General features: G+C 45.5%; 1 protein-coding gene across 3 annotated transcripts in view; it reads right to left on the bottom strand.

The window, feature by feature from the left end:
• Nucleotides 1-23,333, bottom strand: part of CACNA2D2 (calcium voltage-gated channel auxiliary subunit alpha2delta 2) — a 630,338-nt gene that overhangs the window by 596,316 nt on the left and 10,689 nt on the right. For all 3 annotated transcript variants that reach the window (XM_038410728.2, XM_038410729.2, XM_038410731.2), the window contains exon 2: nucleotides 7,785-7,866. In XM_038410728.2, the coding sequence (XP_038266656.1) occupies nucleotides 7,785-7,866 (82 nt within the window). The remainder of the gene's footprint in view (nucleotides 1-7,784; nucleotides 7,867-23,333) is intronic.

Genomic DNA, 23,333 nt, shown 5'->3' with positions numbered 1-23,333 from the left:
GAGGAGAAGCAGTAGATGTGGTATATCTTGATTTTAGTAAGGCTTTTGATACTGTCTCGCATGACCCTCTCATAAACAAACTAGGGAAATACAACTGAGACGGAGCTACTATAAAGTGGGTGCATAACTGGTTGAAAAACCATTCCCAGAGAGTAGTTACCTGTGGTTCACAGTCAAACTGGAAAGGCATATCAAATGGGGTCCCGCAGGGATCAGTTCTGGGCCCAGTTCTGTTCAATACCTTCATCAATGGTTTAGATAATGGGAGAGAGAGAATACACTTATAAAGCCTGTGGACGATACCAAGCTGGGAGGGGATGCAAGTGCTTTGGAAGGTAGAACTAATATTCAAAACGAACTGGACAAACTGGAGAAATGACCTGAAGAAAATAGGATGAAATTCAATTAGGACAAAATGCAAAGTACTCCACTTAGAAAGGAGCAATCAGCTGCACACATACAAAATGGGAAATGACTGCCTAGAAAGGGGTTTTGTGTAAAGGGATCTGGGGGTCATAGCATACTAAATATGATGCAACGCTATTGCAAAAAAACAAAAACAAAAACATGAACATCATAATGGGATGTATTAGCAGGAGTGTTGTCAAGTAGTAATTCTTCCGCTCTATTCCGTGTGGATACAGCCTCAACTGGAGTATGTGTGTCCAGTTCTGGGCACAATATTTTAGGAAATGTGTTGACAAATTGGAGAAAGCCCAGAGGAGAACAAAAATAATGAAAGGTCTAGAAAACATGACTTATGAGGATAGATTGAAAAAATTGGGCGTGTGTAGTCTGGAGAAGAGAAGACAAAGGGGAAATAACAGTTTTCAATACATAAAAGCTTGTTACAAGGAAAAGGGAGAAAAATTGTTCAGGACAGGACAAGAAGCAATGGGCTTAAAAATTGCAGCAAGGAAGGTTTACATTGGACAGTAGGAAAAACTTCCTGTCAGGGTAGTTAGGCACTGGAATAAATTGCCTCGGGAAGTTGTGGAACCTCTGCTATTGGAGGTTTTTAAAGAGCAGGTTAGACAAACACCTGTTTGGTTCAGCCCATTATACAGCTACAACATTCAGATCCAAATCTGGGTCCTGACTCAGAAATAGCCCCAATACCTCCAACCCCACGTTTTATCTCTTTCTGCTTTTGGTTTACAGATTTCCCACACTCAGAAGACAGTTTAACTAGTCTCTAATACTGAAAGCAGTACTCATTCCATCGTTCTTCCCCCTACCTGTCTCACAAGGAATTACGTCTGCCTCATAATCCTTTTTTTACAAGCTCCATTTCCATTTAGATGCAAGTTTCAGTTCCCATAGCTTCTCACAAAATTTTATTCCATTCTCCCCTCCACTCATGGTGATTCAGCTGGTGCGCTTGTTGTCTGAGAGTATGTCTACACTATGAAATTAGGTCTATTTTATAGAAGTCAATTTTTAGAAATTGATTTTATACAGTCGATTGCGTATGTCCACACTAAGCGCATTAAGCTGGCGGAGTGCGTCCTCACTGCCGTGGCTAGCATCGACTTACGGAGAGGTGCACTGTGGGTAGTTATCCCACAGTTCCTGCAGTCTCCGCCACCCACTGGAATTCTGGGTTAAGCTCCCAATGCCTGATGGGGCAAAAACATTGTCACGGGTGGTTTTGGGTTCATGTTGTCAGTCGCCCCTCCTTCTGTGAAAGCAACGGCAGACAATCATTCCATGCCTTTTTTCCGTGCAGACGCCATATCACGGCAAGCATGGAGCCTGCTCAGCTCACCGTCACCACTGCTGTTGTATCCTGGGTGCTGCCATCAGCAGACGGTGCAGTACGACTGCTAACCATCATCATCCACTGCTTCCGCTGCAACTCTGCTCGCCTGGTCTTGTAAATGAGCTCAGTCTCAATAGCAAATTTCTCCATGGTGTTGTCATCCACCGCTTCTGCTGCAACTCTGCTCTCCTGGTGCCATGAATCCACCTTGCAGGTCGTCTCGTCATTCTCTATCAGTATCTATTCTCGTGGCATCCACCATCATTCACCGCTTCTGCTGCAACTCTGCTCTCCTGCAGATGCCATACCACAGCAAGCATGGAGCCCCTCAGCTCACCCCTACTGTTGTGAACATATGGAGTATATGCAGGACCAGGCTAAGAGACACCAGCACAAGAACTATTTTGATGAGGACATGGACACAGATGTTTCTGAAAGCACAGGTTGTGGCAATTGGGACATCATGGTGGCAGTGGGGCTGGTTGATACAGTGGAATACCGATTCTGGGTCCAGCAAACAAGCACAGACTTGTGGGACCGCATAGTGTTGCGGGTATGGGATGATTCACAGTGGCTGTGAAACTTTTGCATGCGTAAGGCCACATTCCTGGAACTCAGTGAGTTGCTTTCCCCCCACCCTGAAGCGCAGGAATTCTAAGATGAGAGCTGCCCTGACAGATGAGAAGCGAGTGGCGATAGCCCTGCGGAAGCTTGCTAGTCAACAATCAATTTGGGAGTGGGCAAATCTACTGTGGGGGCTGCTGTGATCCAAGTAGCCAATGCAATCACTGATGTTCTGTTATCAAGGGTAGTGACTCTGGGAAATGTGCAGGTCATAGTGGATGGCTCTGCTGCAATGGGTTTCCCTAACTGTGGTGGGGTAATAGACAGAACGCATATATCTATCTTGGCACCAGACCACTGTGCCCACCAGTACATAAAGGGTACTTCTCAATGGTGCTGCAAGCACTGGTGGATCACAAGGGTTGTTTCACTGACATCAACATGGGATGGCCGGGAAAGGTGCATGACGCTCGCATCTTTAGGAACTCTGGGCTGTTTGAGCAGCTGCAAGAAGGGACTTACTTCCCAGACCACAAAATTACCATTGGGGATGTTGAAATGCCAATAGTTATCCTTGGGGACCCAGCCTACCCCTTAATGTCATGGCTCACGAAGCCGTACACAGGCAGCCTGGACAGTAGTAAGGAGCACTTCAACTATAGGCTGAGCAAGTGCAGAACGGTAGTAAAATGCGACTTTAGACATTTAAAAGCTCGCTGGCGCTGTTTGCTGACTACGTCAGACCTCAGCGCAACCAACATTCCCCATTGTGATTGCTTCTTGCTGTGTGCTCCATAATATCTGTGAGAGTAAGGGGGAAGACGTTTATGGCCGGGTGGGAGGTTGAGGCAAATTGCCTGGTGTCTGATTTTGAGCAGCCAGACACCAGGGCTATTAGAAGAGCACAGCTGCACATCAGAGAGGCTTTGAAAACCAGTTTCATGACTGGCCAGGCTTCGGTGTGACAGTTGTGTGTATTTCTCCTCGATGCAAACCCTCCCCCTTTGTTGATTTTAATTCCCTGTAAGCCAACCACCCTGCCCCCTTCTAAATAAAGTAACTATTGATTTGAAACCATGCATTCTTTATTAATTTTTTTTTTTAAAAAGGGAGATAACTGACATGGGAGATAACTGACAAGGTAGCCCCGGTGGGGTGGGGGGGGGAAAGGAGGGAAGGACAAGGCCAAATTGATTTGTAGTGTGGCTACAATAAGCAAACTGTTTGAATGACAGCCTTCTGTTGCTTGAACCATCCTCTGGAGTGGAGTGGCTGGGTGCCCGGAGCATCCCCCCAGTTCTTGGGCATCTGGTTGAGGAGGATATGGAACTTGGGGAGGTCGTCAGGTGGTTTACAATGGATGCAGTTGGGGTCTGTGCTCTTGTTGGCTTTCCTACAGCTACACCAGATGCTTCATCATGTCTATTTGCTCCCCCATTAGCCTTAGCATCGACTCCTGCCTCTGATCTTCGTGCTCCCAACTCTGCTCTTCGCGCTCACTTAATGCTTTCCTAGCCTCTAACACTGAATGCCTCCATGCATTCAGCTGTGCCCTATCAGTGTAAGAGGACTGCATGAGATCGGAAAACATGTCATCGTGAGTGCATTTTTTCGCCTTTTAATCTGCGATAGCCTCAGGGACAGAGATGATAGGGGGAGCCTAGAAACATTTGCACCTGGGAGGAGATAAAAAGGAAGAGTAAAATTTAAGATGATACATTTCTGAGAACAAAAGGGAGAGACTCTTTCACAGTGAATCAAGCAATTCACAGCAGACAGCACATGTGCTTTAGGTACAAGGTCGCATTTTGCCTTTTATATTGAGCACCTGCCGGTATGGTGACACATCACACACGGCTAAGGCAACAGAATTCAGTTTCCTTGCAGCCTTGGTAAGGCAAAGGGTAAGCAGGGTTGGCTTCTTACGCGTAACATGTGGGAATGGTTTCAAACTGCAGCACCATCCTTTCCCATAGCAAGCAATGGGTTGGGTTTCACATTTAAAAGGATGGGCTGCGGTTTTCGGGTGGATGTGCAGCACACACCTCCCCCCAACCCCACCCCGTGGCTATTCTCCGGGATTATCCCTTTTAGCCAAGCACAAACAGCCCAGCATGAACGGGGTCCTTTTACTGTTCCCTATTTCAACCAGGTGACCATGAATGATATCTCTTTCCTGAGGAAAGAAAAGGAGTACTTGTGGCACCTTAGAGACTAACAAATTTATTAGAGCATAAGCTTTCGTGAGCTACAGCTCACTTCATCAGATGCATTTGGTGGAAAAAATGCACCAAATGCATCCGATGAAGTGAACTGTAGCTCACGAAAGCTTATGCTCTAATAAATTTGTTAGTCTCTAAGGTGCCACAAGTACTCCTTTTCTTTTTGCGAATACAGACTAACACGGCTGCTACTCTGAAATCTCTCCTGAGGCTAACACAGAAAGATATAGACTGAATGTTGCTTGAATGCAACCAAAACCCAGGACCATTCACTGCCATGCTTTGTGCTGCAATGTTTCCATAATACTTTCAGAGTACCTCCAGGAGAGCTTCATGGAGATGTCCCTGGAGGATTCCCGCTTCATCCCCAGACATGTGAACAGACTTTTCCAGTAGCTGTACTAGCCGCAAATGCAAACCAATTCTTCAGAGCAAATCAAACATTAAACACTATTGCTTTTAAACCCTGTACTGTAGTTACCAGAGATGCCTTGTCCAGCTTCAAGGTCGGGATCCTGCCTTCGGAGGGTATTGGCTCCAGGGTGATGAAAAGGTCCTGGTTGCCGGGGAGAACGGATTCACCGCTTGCCTGCTGCGCATTCTCCTCCTCATCCACAAAATCTTCCTCCCTGTTACGTGAGACTCCCCCCCCCCGCCCCTTTGCAGGTGTCCACAGACAGTGGTGGGTTATTGGTAGGGTCCCCTCCTAGAATGGCATGCAGCTGATCATAGAAGCAGCATGTATGGGGCTCTGACCTGGAGTGACCGTTTGCCTCCTTTGTCTTTTGGTAGGCTTGCCTCAGCTCCTTAACTTTCATGCAGCACTGCTGTGTGTCCCTGTTGTAGGGACCATGCCCTGTGAGATTTTGGCAAATATATTTGCATTTCTTCTTTTTGATCGGAGTTCTGCCTGCACAGATGCTTCTCCCCATACAACAATCAGATCCAGTGTCTCACTTTCGGTTCATGCTGGAGCTCGTATGTGATTCTGGGGGGACTGCATGGTCACCTGTGCTGCTGAGTTCACCACGCTGATCAAACAGGAAATGAAATTCAAAAGTTCCTGGGGCTTTTCCGGTGTACCTGGCTAGTGCATTGGAGTTCAAAGTGCTGTCCAGAGCGGTCACAACGGAACACTCTGGGATAGCTCCGGGAGGCCAATACCGTCGATTTACATCTGCACTATCCCAAATTCGACCCAGCAAGGTCGATTTTTGCGCTACTCCCCTTGCCAGGGAGGAGTACAGAAGTCGATTTTAAGAGCCCTTTAAGTCGACAGAACGGGGTTGGTTGTGTGGACGCATTCATTTTAAAAACTGACCTAATACAGCTAAATTTGACCTAACCCCGTAGTGTAGACCAAGCCTGAGTCAGTCCCAAACCAAAGTGTCTTTGTCATGTTTAGAGTGGTGTTTTGCTGGAGGTGGTGTCTTTCAGATGAGAGACAAACCCAAGGCCCTGTCCAGATGGCACTTTTTGCAAGAGAGGGAGCATTAGTCAGTCCCTAAGTTTAAACAATGATGTGCTCCTGCTCCCTAAATATCCCCAAATGGATACAGTACTCCCTTTTCACTTCCTGTCCTAAAAACTGCTCTGTGCTGTTAAACAGCCGCCACACTGTATCCCAGACTGACTGGTGGACAACAGTACTGTATATGTGTACAGTTTGTAAAGCTCTTTGGGATGAAAGGAAGCTAGGTTTGAAGTCAATGATTTGCACCAGCTGGGAATCTGCCCTCTAGAGTAGATGTCATTCATTTTAAATTCTGCTTATGAAATCAACCCTCAAGCACCATACCAGGTCCCCCATTTGTTAATCTATAGATAACTTTGGCTATTCTTTTACTATTACAACAAGACATTCAGTAGGATGAGGTTAAAAGTTGTCAGTAGCCCACCACTTGCTTGTACAGTCACCAGATATAAGAATCATGTACAAATTGCTCTCTTTCTACTTCACTAGATACCAAAGTTATTAGTCTGTCTGATTTCAACTGATCCCGTGCTATTCAGTTACAGCTTGGGGAACCCTATGCCACAAGAATAATTAAATAGAAGGAAGTGATTACCCTTACCTGCAATTTACCGACTGGCCAATGGGAAACAAGGGCTGATAAAGTAGAACGCAACTTAATGTTTTTATTAGACAGAAGACTATTTCATTTTGGATTCCGATGCACCTATTTAACATGCATGGGAGCAAAAAGCAAAAGGAGAATAAATTATATGAATGTTGAACTAAGTAGAGGTCCTTCCCAGGTGTTCTTCTGAAGAGCATGTTGTCCATTGTGTCTCCACACACATGCAACCAACCATATAGATATCTAACCCTATATAGGATGTGCTGGGAGCTCAACACCAAGAGCCCAGTTCTGATCTAAGAGCTTGTCTATATGCAAAGCTGTCCCAATAACAGCATGATTTTAAAACCTGATGTCTTTAGGATCCTCAGACCTCCAGTGTTTCAATATTTATTTCAGATTATTCCATTTAAAATAACTAATAAAGTGATGTTGGAAGAGTTGGGAAAAGGAGGGAGAGAAGACCTAGAGGCTGAAGTCCTCTCTCTCTCTGTCTCCACGGTGCCAGTACAGCATGGGCAGAAATAGGGCAGGCTTCCTTTTCACTACCCCAACTCGGACTTGGAGGGATCACTTCCAGGAGGAGGGAGTTCTGCTGCTACAGACCACAGTCCCTGGCTTCTCAGCTTAGCTGACAATGAGAAACAGAGGAGTGAGGAAACAGGGGCATCTGCGATGGTATTTTATTTGTAAACACCTGTACGCCGGAAGCAGATTGTTATTTGCCAACTAAAAATCACCATGTTTCATTATGGTATTTAGGTGCAAACCAACCACTCAGATTATTCTCAGAATGCAGCCTGTTTTAAGAGTGACAATTTCAATTTACAAGGCAAATATGAGCACTGTGTCTCCTTGGCAGCACAAACAGCTGGATTTAGTGTGTGTATGCAGTGCAGTACAGGGAAAGAACACAAGGTGCTGAGATAACAGTTGTGTGCAGCCATATAGAAACGCACATAGATGGATACAAAACACACATGCACACTTGATAAATGCATCAAATTGACTATCACCCAGAGGCACAGGCAGCTGTAACCCTGCGCGCAGAAAGACGGTGACTTATTACAAGTGTTCACGCAGGCAGCTTCTCTAGAATAGGAGAGCTGCTCCGTGCCACAAGGAAGGAAACAGAGGGCAAGAGAGACAGCTTACCCCTCTGAGCTGCTGGACACCACCGAATAGTCTCATCACTCCATCAATCTCCTGCTCCAGCCTCCTGGCCCAGTACTGCATCCTGCAAGGGGGGGGGAGGGAAGAGAGAGAAAGAGAGAATCAGAGCCCTGACACTTAGTAGATCAACAGGATAACGGAAGGGGGAGGGAGGAAATCGGTGCCCACTGCTAAGTTTACTGCACTCTGTTTCTGCAGCGCCAGATGCGGGCAGAATACCAAAAACATCTGCCCTTAGACTTAAGGCTGGAGCTTCAGGACTTAAGTTTACACACAGAGGAAAGGGGAAGGGGTGGGTAGGCAAAACAGAAATTTCAAAGTGCCTCTTTTACTAAGCACGAGAGACAGATAATTGTGCAATCCCAAAGGGACTATTCAAGGCCTGGGTGGTTCAGTGCTTGGCTCTTGCTATGGAGAACAGCTTATCGCTCCTGCAGGGCTGTTTGGCAAGAGCACCCATAGAACCAGTTCAGGATCAGCCATGTCCTCCAGCAGGGGACTATGCCCTGGCCCAGCTAGGGAATGGACAAGAGGCTATAACAGGGCTTTCCCAACATTAATTTATATGACGGCAAAGTATTTGACACATTTGGGAGCCTAATAAGCAGCCCTAATATTTCTCACTCCCATAAGAAGTGGTGCTGCCAGGTCTAAGGAGATGTTATTGGCAAAGCTGCCTCTTGAGTTACTTGACCGGAATAGGATGGGAAGCTGCAGCATGGACTACACAGTGTCACTCCTATGTACAGATCACTTTACGGCAAGAGTTCCCATTGCTGGCAAGCCTGCATCTGCCCACAGCACACTCCATACTCCCTCCTCCACTTCAAAAAAAAAAAAAATGTATTTTTAGTTGTAACAAACAAAAAACCCTCCTCAAATCCACATCTTTTAATCCTCTTCTGCTTTTAACGAGCTTCCCTGACTTCTTTAATTCCTGGCCATGCAAATGTCAAGTCTCCCACCTGGCCTGGAAAAGTGTTGCTGGCTTGTTAACATCCCAATTATTATTATTTTCAGTGCTATTCCCATGGCACCTTTTATCTCTAAGTGCTGCATCGGAAAAAGGAGCCAAAGACGAGTAGACGAAACTGAGGCCAATAGTGGAAAGTAGGAAGCCAGCCTCACAGTAAGTAGGATCATGGAGTGGAGAGGGCAGAAAGCAAGAGAACTATCAGCCTTGGCTCATTTTAAATTCAGGAAAATTCCCCCAGATCAGGGCTTTATGCACACAAGCTACAGCCCTGCTGCCACTGAACCAAACTAACTTCTTCACAAGGACAAGAGATGGGGAAACCCAACTTATGAGAGGATTGTAGTACTGTATTTTACAGTCTAATGATTGTCAGTCTTAGGACAGTACGTATTTCCATTAGGCATAAATTCCACATAGGAAACCCCCCCAACGTCCCCCCCAACATACACAGCTTCTCTTTCAGAGCAGAAGCACTACTTGTAAACACCTGGAGTGGAGGCACCTAAGGAGGACAGGAATCTGGTCCGGCAGATACCAATATTATTCATGCAGGTGGCGCTCTGGCCAATTGTTAATGTTACACAGGAGGCTGCCAACAGAAGGCTGGTATAGCTGCGCAATCCAAGCTTACAGAATTAATCATGCTGAAAATCCCATCTCTATGATTAAACTGGTCTAATGTTCTAAAGCAGGTGACGCTATGATTTTTGCCCTCAGGAGCTTGGTAGGAGGAGGAGAAGGCAGGCAGGGGAGCAGATGGGCAAGAAAGCAGCAGACACATTTTCTCTGAGAAGCAGAGAGCAGACAGGAAAGCCACCTGGACAGCTGTTTTCAAGATGGAGAGTCACAAATTCTAGAAGCCCTTCAAGGAGCTTACACAGCTGGCATCTTTCACTGATTTCTAGCTGCCTACAGCATCTGTCCATCCCATCTCTCTCTAGGAACATTGGATTTGCCATATCAGACGAAACCTATAGCCCATCTAGTCCAGGATCCATTAATCCTTAAGAAAAAAAGAAAAAAAAAGTCTTCAAGTGCCATCAAGGCACAAGATTTCAGACCGTTCTAAATATATGGGAAGTTTGAGGCATCTACATTATTCTGTTAAGATCATTCAAGACATACACACAGAAAACTGAAATGGGGTGCTCATTTTCTTAATTTTTAAATTAATTTTAACTCAAATTAACTAACCAAGTTACTTAAATCCACAGAAAATTCATTCTGTGCCCAAACAATAAGCGCTGTCATTTTCGGGAGGACATGCATAAGAAAAAAAAAAGGTTGGAATTTTGTTTCAAATGGAAAACTCAACAGAGCCTTACCTCTGGAGCCATGACCGGCATTTCCATATCCAAGTATCTCTGGCCTAGCCTGCACCAGTGGTTGTCAAGGGGTACGTGTATTCCTGGGGTGGGTACAGCAACTCATCTAGATGTTTGCCTAGTTTTTCAACAGGCTACATAAAAAGCACTAGCGAAGACTGTAAACTAAAATTTCATACAGACAAAGACTTGTTTATACTGCTCCAAATACTATATCAGTGTTTCTTAACCTGGGAGGTCACAATTTATTTTTATAATTATATAGTAAAAATGAGAAAGTAAGCAATTTTTCAGTAATACTTTACTGTGACAGTTATATTTTTGTGCCTGATTTTGTAAGCAAGTAGTTTTAAAGTTAAGTGAAACATGGGGTATGCAAGACAAATCAGACTCCTGAAAGGGGTACATTTGTCTGGGAAGGTTGAGAACCAGTGGGCTTACACTACAGAAGGTTTGCCAGTATAGTTATACCAACAAACTCTCCTAGTGTGGATGCAACTTATTGGGGGGGGAAAAAAGAGTGCTTACGCCAGTTCTCTGAACAAAAACAGGCTATACCAGCAAAATGACTTTTTTGCAAATATAACTGAATACACTAGGGCTTCTGTCAGTATTGAACGGTCAGAGAAAAATAATCACAGTCCTACACGACATTACTACACCAGCAAAAGTTTGTAGTGTAGACCTGGTTTATATCTATGGATTTCTAAATGCAGTCATCACTATAATATTTGGGGCCAGCGATTCTGGTGACCAGGAATGTTCAAGGCCAGGCACATCCTAGAATTTGGCATCACCTCTTCACCCACCACTTGCCATGTTCTGAGTAAGAAAGTAACATTTAAAAATATATTACTATTCTTCTGTCGCAGTTGACCTCCTGTTTCTGTGATTGTTCCACTTGAAATTTTAAAAAAGGGATTAGAGCAAGGATGAAAAGGGCAAAGAAACCGATATGCCATTATGCACATAGAGATTTTACTTTGAAGCAACTCTGGTATGGAAGCTGTAAGCAATAAGACATGACTGTCATTGCGTCTCTAGGCCATTATTGCATGCCTCAGGTGGCGTTACGGGGCTCGACGAGCAATAATTCCTCAAAATGCTCAGCCCGGAGTGTCTTACCGCTCTTGTGAAATGGCATTTATAAATAAAATATAAAGCAAACAGCAAGGCCGTTGCACTTACTGGGATACTATTGACACAGATGCATTACCAGTGACAAGGCCCCATTTCCAACTATGTGCTAAAGCCTTTTCCTAAATGTAATTCCAGCTGCAGAAACCTGAAGTATCCTTCTCTAGTGAATTAATATGGCAGAGGAGGATGTCCCAAAGACAGGAGTTTTGGGTCACAACTGAGGAAGTAGCTAGATAGGCACCAGCATTCCATAGTGAGGCTGCCTCATTGTCCTAAGCTCTGCCCCCTTTAAAGACTATCCTGCACAGCTTACCTCAGTCCCCGCTAAAAGCAAACCCTTGACCATGTGTGGCTGCAATGTGTAAATTCAAGTTCCCTTGGCACTCGAAAAAAGTCATTTGTGTATTTGGTGATTCTCCCCCTACTTCCATCTGCACAATTTATAACTTGCTGTACAATTTGTAACAAAGAAAATAAAGAAATCTTTAAAAAAAAAAGAGCAACTAAGTCCTTTGTCATGGTCTCCTCAAAGGAAGCTTTAAAAATGTTAATTGATTTCATAATCTGCATATTTGATTTTTTGTTTAAAGAGGAGATAAAACATTTAAAAAAAACCTGCAAGTCAAAAATATTTACTAGCACACGCATCCTGTGCTGCAGTCCAACCTGCGCCATATGGGAGCCAGAGAAGTTTGCACCTGCACATACATTCTTGCAGAAAGGAGGTGGATCTCTTTTCTGACTGCTCTCCTATTCTGGACATACCTGGTTTGGACCCAGGGCAAATTCCCTGTTTTACACAAGCCAGTCCCCCTTCTCAAGGTCCCATACCTCCTCGGAAGACTTTGGTTAATACGTCTGAGCAGCTGTCACCACCACCATTCCTGGGGGGGTTCGTTGGGAACGGAATGAGAATTCCCATGGAGTCAGGGATCACCCCTTCCTTGGCCCAAGGGGCCACCCCCCAATTTCTGCATGTAACGGACTGCATTCCTTAGTGCTGGTCTTTTCTGCACAGCAGCCCTCAGTCACAAGCAAGCCACCGAGACAGGTCAATTCCATTTGTTAGTGGTCTCAAGAATGTCAAAGGACAAGGGGGAAAAAACAACTTGAGAGGATATGCTCCCCTAGGGCTCAATGGATTATACAGAAAGTGTTCTGTACAAGCACACACACTTAATGCTGTGTGTTCATCCAAGAATGCTTCACTCCGATTCCTGTGTTTTGGTTCAATGCCCAAATATCACTATTTAATAAGGTTATTAATTATAGTGTCGTCTAATTTTTGCTGTGCAGGAACTTTCCCTTTTAATTGGCTTATTCTTCAAAATGCTTAATTCTCTAACTACCTTCACATGTGTGTGCATTCTTCATTTCTTATATATCTGAAAGGGGAAGCCCTATATAAGCCAGTATTTACCGGCCAAAAAAAAAAAAAAAAATACGACCCAACCTTTGTTGTTGTTGAACAGGACTTCTGGAGAGTACTGGTTTGTAACAGAACAGCCACAGAAATTGCTGGCCACTCTGCCAGTCATTTTCAAACCTGCTACACGGTCATTTTCATGACTCCCTGTTAATTTCATGTATGTGCACAGGTGCTTATCAGGAATAAGGGCGAGAAAATACCTAGACAATTCTCACACACACACCCCCTCCCTCAAGATGTTACTCACCCACTATCACCCCACAATAAAGCACCTTGGAGGGGGATGAAGGAGAGAAACATTTCAGAAATCCAATGGAAGAAAGATCTATTAAGAAGATAGGATGGTCGGATAGATAGAACCCTGGACTGGGATTCCCAGGTCTTCCACTGACGTGCTGTGTCACCTCGGCCATGTCACGTCCCCTCTCTGTGCCTTTGTTTTCCCCTCCCACTCAGTCTTGTCAGCTCACCGCAGCAGACAGTCTCTTAATGCATGTGTGTACAGTACCTAACACAGAGGGGCCTTGATCTCAGTTGGGTCCTCCAGACCTCTGTGTAATAATAAATAAGTAAATCAAAATCAGAGGGATAATTTGGGGAGGTGACTTTATTGGCCTGCAACCTAGACTGGGACAAACGATGTGAACAAAATGCCGCAAATACTAGATTACGTTTTGTAACAAACGCTCTTGAATTTGTGCTCCATTTGTTTACCACAAATAGTCTAGTGAACAAGTATAACTGGCAAGAATGTTCACAGAAATAGCCAATTTTATGGGGAATATGAGAGAATATTCCCGGAAAATGAGTTTTGAACCTGAAAACCCAAGTGTTTGTCATCTAAGAGTTACAATCCACCAATCAGCAAACAGATAATACCATGTGATCAATGGTCCTGTCAAAATACCTTGAATTTCAAACTTTGCATATAAAATACTCACAACCAGTTTTTTTGAAGAGAAGTTGGAGGCCAAAGGATAATTCAGTAAATAAATTTTAAAAGGTTTGCAAAAATCATGCTGTCAGGTTTCCCGCCCCACACTGAACTCTGGGGTACAGATGTGGGGACCCACATAAACAACCCCCTAAGCTTATTTCTACCAGCTTAGGTTAAAAATTCCCCAAGGTTCAAATCTCTTTTGTCCTTGGACGATATGCTGCCACCACCAAGTAATTAAACAAACGTTCAGGGATGGCCACTTGGAGCCCTATCTCCCCCAAAATATCCCCCCCAAGCCCTTACACTCCCTTTCCTGGGGAGGTCCGAGAATAATATCCTAACCAATTGGTTACAAAGTGAGCACAGATCAATCCCCCCGGGTCTTAGGACACTGAAAATCAATCAAGTTCTTAAAAGAAGAATTTTATTTAAAGAAAAGATAAAAGAATCACCTTTGTAAAACCAGGATGGAAGATAACTTTACAGGGTAACAAAAGATTCACAAACACAGAGGAACTCCCCCTAGGCTTAGTTCAAAGTTACAAAAAACAGGAATAAACCACCTTCTAGCAAACGGAAAATTCACAAGCTAAAACAAAAGATAATCTAACAAGCCTTGCCTGGCTTTACTTACTATTTTTGTAATATTAGTGACTGGTTCAGGATTGGTTGGAGGAGATGGATTTCAGCCTGGCCCCTCTCAGTCCCAGGAGAGAGAACACCCAACAAAAAGCACAAACAAAGCCTCCCCCTCCCCAGATTTGAAAGCATCTTCTTTCCCCTTTGGTCCTTTTGGTCAGGTGCCAACCAAGTTATCTGAGCTTCTTAACCTCTTACAGGTAAAGAGGAATTCTAGGCTACCCTTAGCTGTATGATTATGACACATGCTATTTGTAAAAAGAAAAGGAGTACTTGTGGCACCTTAGAGACTAAAATTTATTTGAGCATAAGCTTTCATGAGCTTATTATAGATGTCTGGCCAATAGAAAGAGGATAAGTTAATTGGTCAAATGTAGCAAATACCATACTTAATGGTACTGCGAAGGGTCCCCGCAAGATTGATGTATCCCTTTATCAACTCACACACACTCCCACTGCCCTGGTAATAAAAACCAAACAGTAAAGCACACCACAAGAAATCTCTTTTGCAGACAGTGAGGCAGAGGGGAGGAAAATTGCAGCATGGGGCTCCCCAAACCAGTCACTATCCATCTCAAGAGTGGGTTTCTTCATTACATGACCATTCAGAAAAATGCAGCCATCACATGAAGAGCACCGGAATTTTAGCAAGATTATTTTGGAACTCTTCCACCTGAGGATCCCAAAGTCCTTTTTAACCATGAAAGGACTAAGCCTCACAGACTCTCAGAGCCCGAGTCTGATGCTGTAGCAACACTGGGTTACAGTTGTTTAAGTGAGAGCAGAATCATGCAGTGAGGTGCAAGGCAGGTCATCCTCAGCCAAGGTACGGAGAAGTTAAACCAATGCCAAAACAGCAAGTCCAGCTGACTAACTGCTAGATAAAGGTTCTCTCTCTCTCTCTCTCCCCTCTTTCCAAAATCCTTGATCACACCTACACTAGTATAAATCAGGAGTAACTGTACAGAAGTTGGTGGAGTTACACCAGGTTTCTAATGTTTTACAGTGAGACTGGAACCACACCCTTGAACTCTTAAAGCCTGTAACAGAACTGAAGAGCTGCAAGATACTGCTTTAAGTAAATAGGTGTCAGTTTTATATTTATTGCCTATTTATTGCCTGAAGGAAGTTCACCCAACAAATCCTCTTGTAACTTTCACTCCCCATCAAGCTCTTGTGACTGACAACGTCCACACATCACCATGCAATCAGCTAGGTGCACAATGGTTTACATTAATACCTCCCTCTGTGCCGCCACTATCTCGGCTGTTTCACCACTCTCTCAGCTGCTACAATGCCTTTCAGCCATGATGAGAATGATGGGGTTGAAGAGATCCCATTCCCCGGTGTAAGGCGAGAGCAGGTCTAGCAAAGCTTCTGCGAGCAGCATGAATTATTAACTGACTTTATGATGTAATGACAGACACACTGGGTTATTTGTTTATTGTGTATAATTCATGGCTCTTTTGGGAGGCAGACAGGGGTCGGGGAGATCATTGCAATTCTCGTTTGTTCCAGGAAAGGAACATCAGATGGAAAGCAAAGGTGCCCAAAGGAGAGCAGTCCCAGCTTCCATAAAGCAGCCCATGGGATTCCAGCACCCAGCTGGGGACCAAAGCACATGCTCCACAACTTGGAGAACTAGCAAAGCAATCAGACCAACACAGCCAGTTAGCAAGAACTCAGATGCTCTGTGTCTGGGCTCTGGTGACAAAGGATGCCAGATCATCTCCTAACGATGTTCTGATCAGTGGTCAGTCCTGGGGCCAGTTTTGTTCGCTGACTCGTCGGTGCTCTGGGGCTGGAGCATCAACAGGGAAAAATTAGTGGATGCTCTGCACCCACCGGCAGCCAAACTCCCCTCAGCACCTGCCCCACTCCTTCTCCCTCTCCCCCCGCCCGAGCACGCCACATCCTTGCTCCTCCGCCTACCTCCCAGTGCTTCCCGCCCGGCCGCTGCCGAACAGCTGTTTGGAGGCGCTTAGCAAGCTCCGGGAGGGGGGAGGAGCAGGAACGTGGCGCGCTCAGGGGAGGAGGCAAGGAAGAGGTGGGGCCGGGGATTTGGGGAAGGAGTTGGAATAGGTGCAGGGAGGGGGCAGAGTTGGGACGGGGAACTTTGGGGAAGGGGTTGGAATGGGGGCAGGGCAGCGGTGGGAAGGGTGGGGCAGGGTCTCATGGAAGGGGTGGAGTGGGGGTGGAGGTCAAGCACTCAGGGGAAAGAGGGGAAGTTGGCACCTATGCCTGGGGCACTCAACTGCCAACTAGACATCAAGCCACTGATCACTACCCACTGAACCCAACAATCTAGCCAGCTTTCTGTCCACCTTATAGTCTATTCATCCAGCGCATACTTCAACTGCTGGCAAGAATACTGTCGGAGACGGTATCGAAAGCTTTGCTAAAGTCAAGATATAGCTCATCCACAACTTTCCACATATCCACAGAGCCAGTTATCTCATCACAGAAGGCAATCAGGTTGGTCAGGCGTGACTTGCCCTTGGTGAATCCATGTTGACTGTTCCTGGGCACCTTCCTCACCTCAAAGTGCTTCAGAATGGTTTCCTTGAGGAACTGCTCCATGATTTTGTCGGGGACTGAAGTGAGGCTGACCAGTCTAGTTCTCCGGGTTCTCTTTCTTCCCTTTTTTTTTTTTTTTTTTTAAAAATATGGGCATTATATTCTCCCCGTTTTTACAGAGAGGGAACACTGAGGCACAGGGGTTAAGTAACTTGCCCAGGTCAGGGGAGGTCCTGGACGATTGGAAAAAGGAAAATAATCACCTGTGTGTTATGGGGATGGCCTAGTTAATGCTGACCAGCTCTGTGACAAGGTTGTCCAACGGTTCTTCCTTTGTAAATGTCACTCAGCCAGAATCCTTAAGCAGCCCCAGAGGGGGTCTGGCAGATCAGAATCAAGGCAGGGCTGTGGTTGCATCACCTGTTTAATGCTGCTGAGGTGTTTGGGAGAAGCGGACACAACTTTACCTTTTCTCCCTGCCTTGTCCCCTTCTTCCTCAGCGTTGGCTTCACTGTGCCTAAGCTCTAAAATGTACAGGAGAGCGGCTCCTTCAAAATAAAAGACCAGCTGTAGCACCGATATAGTTCTTCCCCAGGCCTCATAGGTTAAGCTGGGTTTTGTGTTGCCACAGAAGGGAAACTAGATTGTATCCGTTTGTGTTGTCGCCCTGTGAAGTGAGCCATGTGCTTGAGTTGGGGGGTCTGTGACCAGCTAATGCTTAAAATTTGGCCCCTTTCTCGCTCCTCCCCCACTCCTGGAGCTTGCTAAGTGCAAACAGTGGAGCAAACAGCTGTTTGGCAGTGTCCAGGCGGGAAGCACTGGGAGGTAGGCGGAGGAGCAGGGACGTGAGGCACTCAGGGCAGGAAGGAGGAGGAGAAGGTGCGGGGCAGGTGCTGAGGGGAGTTTGGCTGCCGGTGGGTAAAGAGCACCCACAAATTTTTCCCCGTTGATGCTCTTGCCCCAGAGCACCCATGGAGTCAGTGAACAAAACCAGCCCCAGGACTGACTGACCCCTGGGACCATAGGCGTCAGTCCTGGGGCTGTTTTTGTTCAACATCTTTATTCGTGATCTGGATGATGGGATGAATTGCACCCTCAGCAAGTTTGCAGATGACACTAAACTGGGGGGGGGGGAGGGAAGAAGAGGTAGATATGCTGGAGGGTAGGGATAGGGTCCAAAGTGACCTAGACAAATTGGAGGATTGGGCCAAAAAAAAAAAATCTGAGGAGGTTCAACAAGGACAAGTGCAGAGTCCTGCACTGAGGAAGGAAGAATCCCATGCACCGCTACAGGCTGGGGACCGACTGGCTAAGCAGCAGTTCTGCAGAAAAGGACCTGGGGATTACAGTGGATGAGAAGCTGCATATGAATCAGCAGTGTGCCCTTGTTGCCAAGAAGGCAAACAGCATATTGGGCCGTATTAGTAGGAGCATTGCCAGCAGATTGAGGGAAGTGATTATTCCCCTCTATTCGGTACTGGTGAGGCCACACCTGGAGTAGTGTGTCCCATTTTGGTCCCCCCACTACAGAAGGGATGTGGACAAATTGGAGAGTGCAGCGGAGGGCAAAGAAAAGAATTGGGGGCTGGGGCACATAACTTACGAGGAGAGGCTAAGGGAACTGGGTTTGTTTAGTCTGCAGAAGTGAAGAGTGAAGGGGGAAATGTGACAGCAGCCTTCAACTACCTGAAAGGGGGTTCCAAAGATGATGGAGCTAAGCTGTTCTCAGTGGTGGCAGATGACAGAACAAGGACTAATGGTCTCAAGTTTCAGTGGGAAGGTCTAGGTTGGATATTAGAAAACACTTTCACTAGGAGGGTGATGAGGCACTGGAATGGATTACCTAGGGAGGTGGTGGAATCTCCATCCTTAGAGGTTTTTAAGGCCCAGCTTGACAAAGCCCTGGCTGGGATGATTTAGTTGGGGATTGGTCCTGCTTTGAGCAGGGGATTCGACTAGATGACCTCCTGGGGTCTCTTCTAACCCACATCTTCTATGCTTCTATTTCCACACAGCCAGTCAAAGGCAGAACCAGGACTAGAACTCAGGAATTCCAGACTCCGAGTTCTGTGCTCAAGCCTCAAAAGGGTACATTTACACTGCAAGTGAAGGTGTGACTGTAGCCTGGATAGGCATACCCCTGCTAACTTTAATCTATCAAGCACAGGTAACAACAATAGCGTAGATGTTGCAGCACGAGCTAGCAACCGGAGAATGTACCCAGTGTGCTTGTACTTGGGCAGCTCTGAAGCCCATGCTGCTACATCTACACTACTGTTGTTATCCATGCTAGCTAGCTTAAATATAGCAAGAGTAGGCATACCTTTACTTGCAGCACAAGGAGGCAGTAATCAATTCAGAAGGAAGGATGCTCCCACAGAGAGTGACACCCCAAGGCACTTGCCGTGCTTACCAACACTCTCTCTCACACACACACACACACACACACACACACACACACACACAAACAAAACCGGAGAACCGAAGATAACTCACATTTTTGTTTTAGATGCCAATATTCATTTATGAAATCAAACTCATGTTTGCAGGCAACCGAAAAGCTTGTGCAGAGAATATCCAGAGTTGGTTTTTTTTTTAAATTTTTTTTCCCTAGAAGATAAAACCAGTTTTTAATGTGGCACTCTTGATGGGTCTTATGACATCATCAACCCCTTTCTATTTAGAATAATGACTTCTTCCACACGCCAAGAGATTTGAAATTACCTGTGAAATATATTTCCCTAGGCGCAGGCTCAAGAAGCATGTAAATTACCCAGGCTAATGGCCTCTAGAATTCTCTCTCTCCCTCCCTCCAACATACATACTTCCACCCCCAGTTGGAAATGTTCAGATGAGATCGTGGGAGACATGCTAAGGGGTAAATATTTGTGGGATATGAGAGGAGTTGTGCTGAGGCTCCCCCAAGAGCTAGCTCTGCCTTTAGGAGCCAAGATACACAAGCCTTATACAGAGAGAGCGCCAGCGAGCACCTAGTAAGAAGTTGGTGCACTGTCAGCATAAAAATGTAATTTTAAAAGAGCACTTTCTTGGGACCGTTGCCTGGCCATAATTTCCACAGTACAAGCAGCCAAACTTACTATGGATTATGCTGGAGAATGCACCCCTTTAATTTTCAAACACCTGATGTTATGGCACATTGAGCAATTGGCAGCAATTCCTCCAACTCTTCTCTCAACTCCTCAGAGAAACAGCCCTGTTCAAGCATACATTAAGCTCCTCGCTTTGGTGCCAAAGCACTTCCCAGAGTCTGTCCCCCAAGGACAATTCCCAACCACCCCAAGACAGGGAAAGAGGGATTCTTCCTTAGAGGTCAAACTCTCCTGGCCATGTCTCTACTCTCAGAACATCAGTATATAGAACGAGATGCACTGACTCCAAGAGAAGGTGCTTCGTCCATTGAGAGGAGCAGATATCTGGGAATTATATGACCCGAGTTCTATTCCTAGATCTGCTATTGACTTACTGCCTGACCTTGTCATGTCAACTCATGCCTCTGTTTCAAAATGAACAACAACTAGCTCAGGTGAAGTACAAACGTTATTAAAAAAACACACTAAAAGGAAGAAAAAGGCATGGGGAGGGAACCAAGGATGTACACCTGAGAGGAGAAAGACACCTAGGTGCTCATAGAATCATAGAATATTAGGGTTGGAAGGGACCCCAGAAGGTCATCTAGTCCAACCCCCTGCTCAAAGCAGGACCAAGTCCCAGTTAAATCATCCTAGCCAGGGCTTTGTCAAGCCTGACCTTAAAAACCTCTAAGGAAGGAGATTCTACCACCTCCCTAGGTAACGCATTCCAGTGTTTCACCACCCTCTTAGTGAAAAAGTTTTTCCTAATATCCAATCTAAACCTCCCCCATTGCAACTTGAGACCATTACTCCTCGTTCTGTCATCTGCTACCATTGAGAACAGTCTAGAGCCATCCTCTTTGAAACCCCCTTTCAGGTAGTTGAAAGCAGCTATCAAATCCCCCCTCATTCTTCTCTTCTGCAGACTAAACAATCCCAGCTCCCTCAGCCTCTCCTCATAAGTCATGTGCTCTAGACCCCTAATCATTTTTGTTGCCCTTCGCTGTACTCTTTCCAATTTATCCACATCCTTCTTGTAGTGTGGGGCCCAAAACTGGACACAGTACTCCAGATGAGGCCTCACCAGTGTCGAATAGAGGGGAACGATCACGTCCCTTGATCTGCTCGCTATGCCCCTACTTATACATCCCAAAATGCCATTGGCCTTCTTGGCAACAAGGGCACACTGCTGACTCATATCCAGCTTCTCATCCACTGTCACCCCTAGGTCCTTTTCCGCAGAACTGCTGCCGAGCCATTCGGTCCCTAGTCTGTAGCGGTGCATTGGATTCTTCCATCCTAAGTGCAGGACCCTGCACTTATCCTTATTGAACCTCATTAGATTTCTTTTGGCCCAATCTTCCAATTTGTCTAGGTCCTTCTGTATCCTATCCCTCCCCTCCAGCGTATCTACCACTCCTCCCAGTTTAGTATCATCCGCAAATTTGCTGAGAGTGCAATCCACACCATCCTCCAGATCATTTATGAAGATATTGAACAAAACGGGCCCCAGGACCGACCCCTGGGGCACTCCACTTGACACCGGCTGCCAACTAGACATGGAGCCATTGATCACTACCCGTTGAGCCCGACAATCTAGCCAGCTTTCTACCCACCTTATAGTGCATTCATCCAGCCCATACTTCCTTAACTTGCTGACAAGAATGCTGTGGGAGACCGTGTCAAAAGCTTTGCTAAAGTCAAGAAACAATACATCCACTGCTTTCCCTTCATCCACAGAACCAGTAATCTCATCATAAAAGGCGATTAGATTAGTCAGGCATGACCTTCCCTTGGTGAATCCATGCTGACTGTTCCTGATCACTTTCCTCTCCTCTAAGTGCTTCAGGATTGATTCTTTGAGGACCTGCTCCATGATTTTTCCAGGGACTGAGGTGAGGCTGACCGGCCTGTAGTTCCCAGGATCCTCCTTCTTCCCTTTTTTAAAGATGGGCACTACATTAGCCATACTTCAGCAGAGAGGGAAAAAATGAAATGGGACCTGAAAATATAAACTATACACACACCCAAAAGGGCAGGACTAAGTCATAGAAATCAACTCTTTAGCTGGTGTAAATAGCTGCACCTCCATTGGGGATCAGGCCATGTCACTAACAGAGCCTACTGCAGGCAGGGCTGACAACCAGCCACCTTTCACCGAAGTCATACAAATCACAAGAGCCCCCATATATCTATACTGAAAAAAACAGGTGGTGGGAAAATAGGAATGGCCACAAGATAGCACAGAACAAAATGGGTCAAGTTTATCCCCCCAGGGGGATTCCACTGAAGCAAGTAGAGAAAGGCCAGAGATGAATTTGGCACGATGGTCTTTGCATGGGTTTTTCAAAGTCAAGGTCAAGTTGCAAAGTGTTTCCCAGGCACATCCATCCTGCTAAGCCATGGATTGACAGAACCCGTGGTATCACACTGCTCTCATTTTCCAGAAGCATAACCAGGACAAGCAACTTGAGCATTTTCAACAAATAGGGCTATACAACATGTCAAGCCATTTTCCCCACCAACAGCTAAGATCTGCACACACACTTCAGGGTCATGCTCAGAGTTCAAAATTAACTGTTAGCCCAGGCCACCAATCCAATCACCACACTATATACAGGTCATCAATCCTGAAATACTAAGTCCAAGTACAGTAACAGCAGAGAAAGTGGGAATAAAAGGAATGAGGCTGTGACAATGACATGTTTCATTGCTGTGACCCAAATGAGGACAGCGCTGGCTTCATTCACAAGATTGGCCAAAAATATTCCATACGTAATTCAGAATATTCCATGTTTTGATTACTGAATTTGGATTTATTTATTGATTCATACTGCACCTCTCACAACCTTCAAATGCTTTAGACAACTTCAGACTTTACTCCTACAGATATCACCTCCAAAATGCAGCTGCCATTCTGTATACAAGAGTTTTAGGACCAGGCAGTAAAGACACAATCTGCACCCACTTAAACAGGAGCAGAAATTTAAGGAGGCAGATGAAAATTATTCAAACTAGAATTTGGCTCAGTACAGTCAGGACCTTATTTTCCTGAGACAGCACCCCTTCAGGCACACAGCAACTCCCCTTCCACAACACCACACTAGGGTATCACACTTGTCCTCCTGAGACAGCGATAAAGCAATCTGCTGAACCATCAACACCATTTCCTGTTTGGCTGTCTTTGGGAGGGGTCTCCCATCTACGTATTGCCCGTATCTAACCCTGCTTATCTTAGGAGAGGTCACAAATGCTATGTGGTATAGCTACATGAATGGGTAAATTCAGTTAGGGAAGAAAGTCAATGGGTTTTACAACCTATCATACAAAAAATATTGACTCTTGCCATGGGCACATCCATCCATCACTTAACTATGACCCCACACAATATAAAAGGCTCACCCCCGATGAGAAGGCCACACACTCAGTTGCCTGAAAGCCACCAAACAAGTGACATTTATTAAGTGGCTCTT

This window comes from Dermochelys coriacea, chromosome 7, assembly GCF_009764565.3.
Source record: "Dermochelys coriacea isolate rDerCor1 chromosome 7, rDerCor1.pri.v4, whole genome shotgun sequence".
In the NCBI taxonomy this organism is placed as follows: domain Eukaryota; kingdom Metazoa; phylum Chordata; order Testudines; family Dermochelyidae; genus Dermochelys; species Dermochelys coriacea.
The sequence above is the reverse complement of the archived record's forward strand: the minus strand, read 5'-3'. Positions and strand labels throughout refer to the sequence as shown.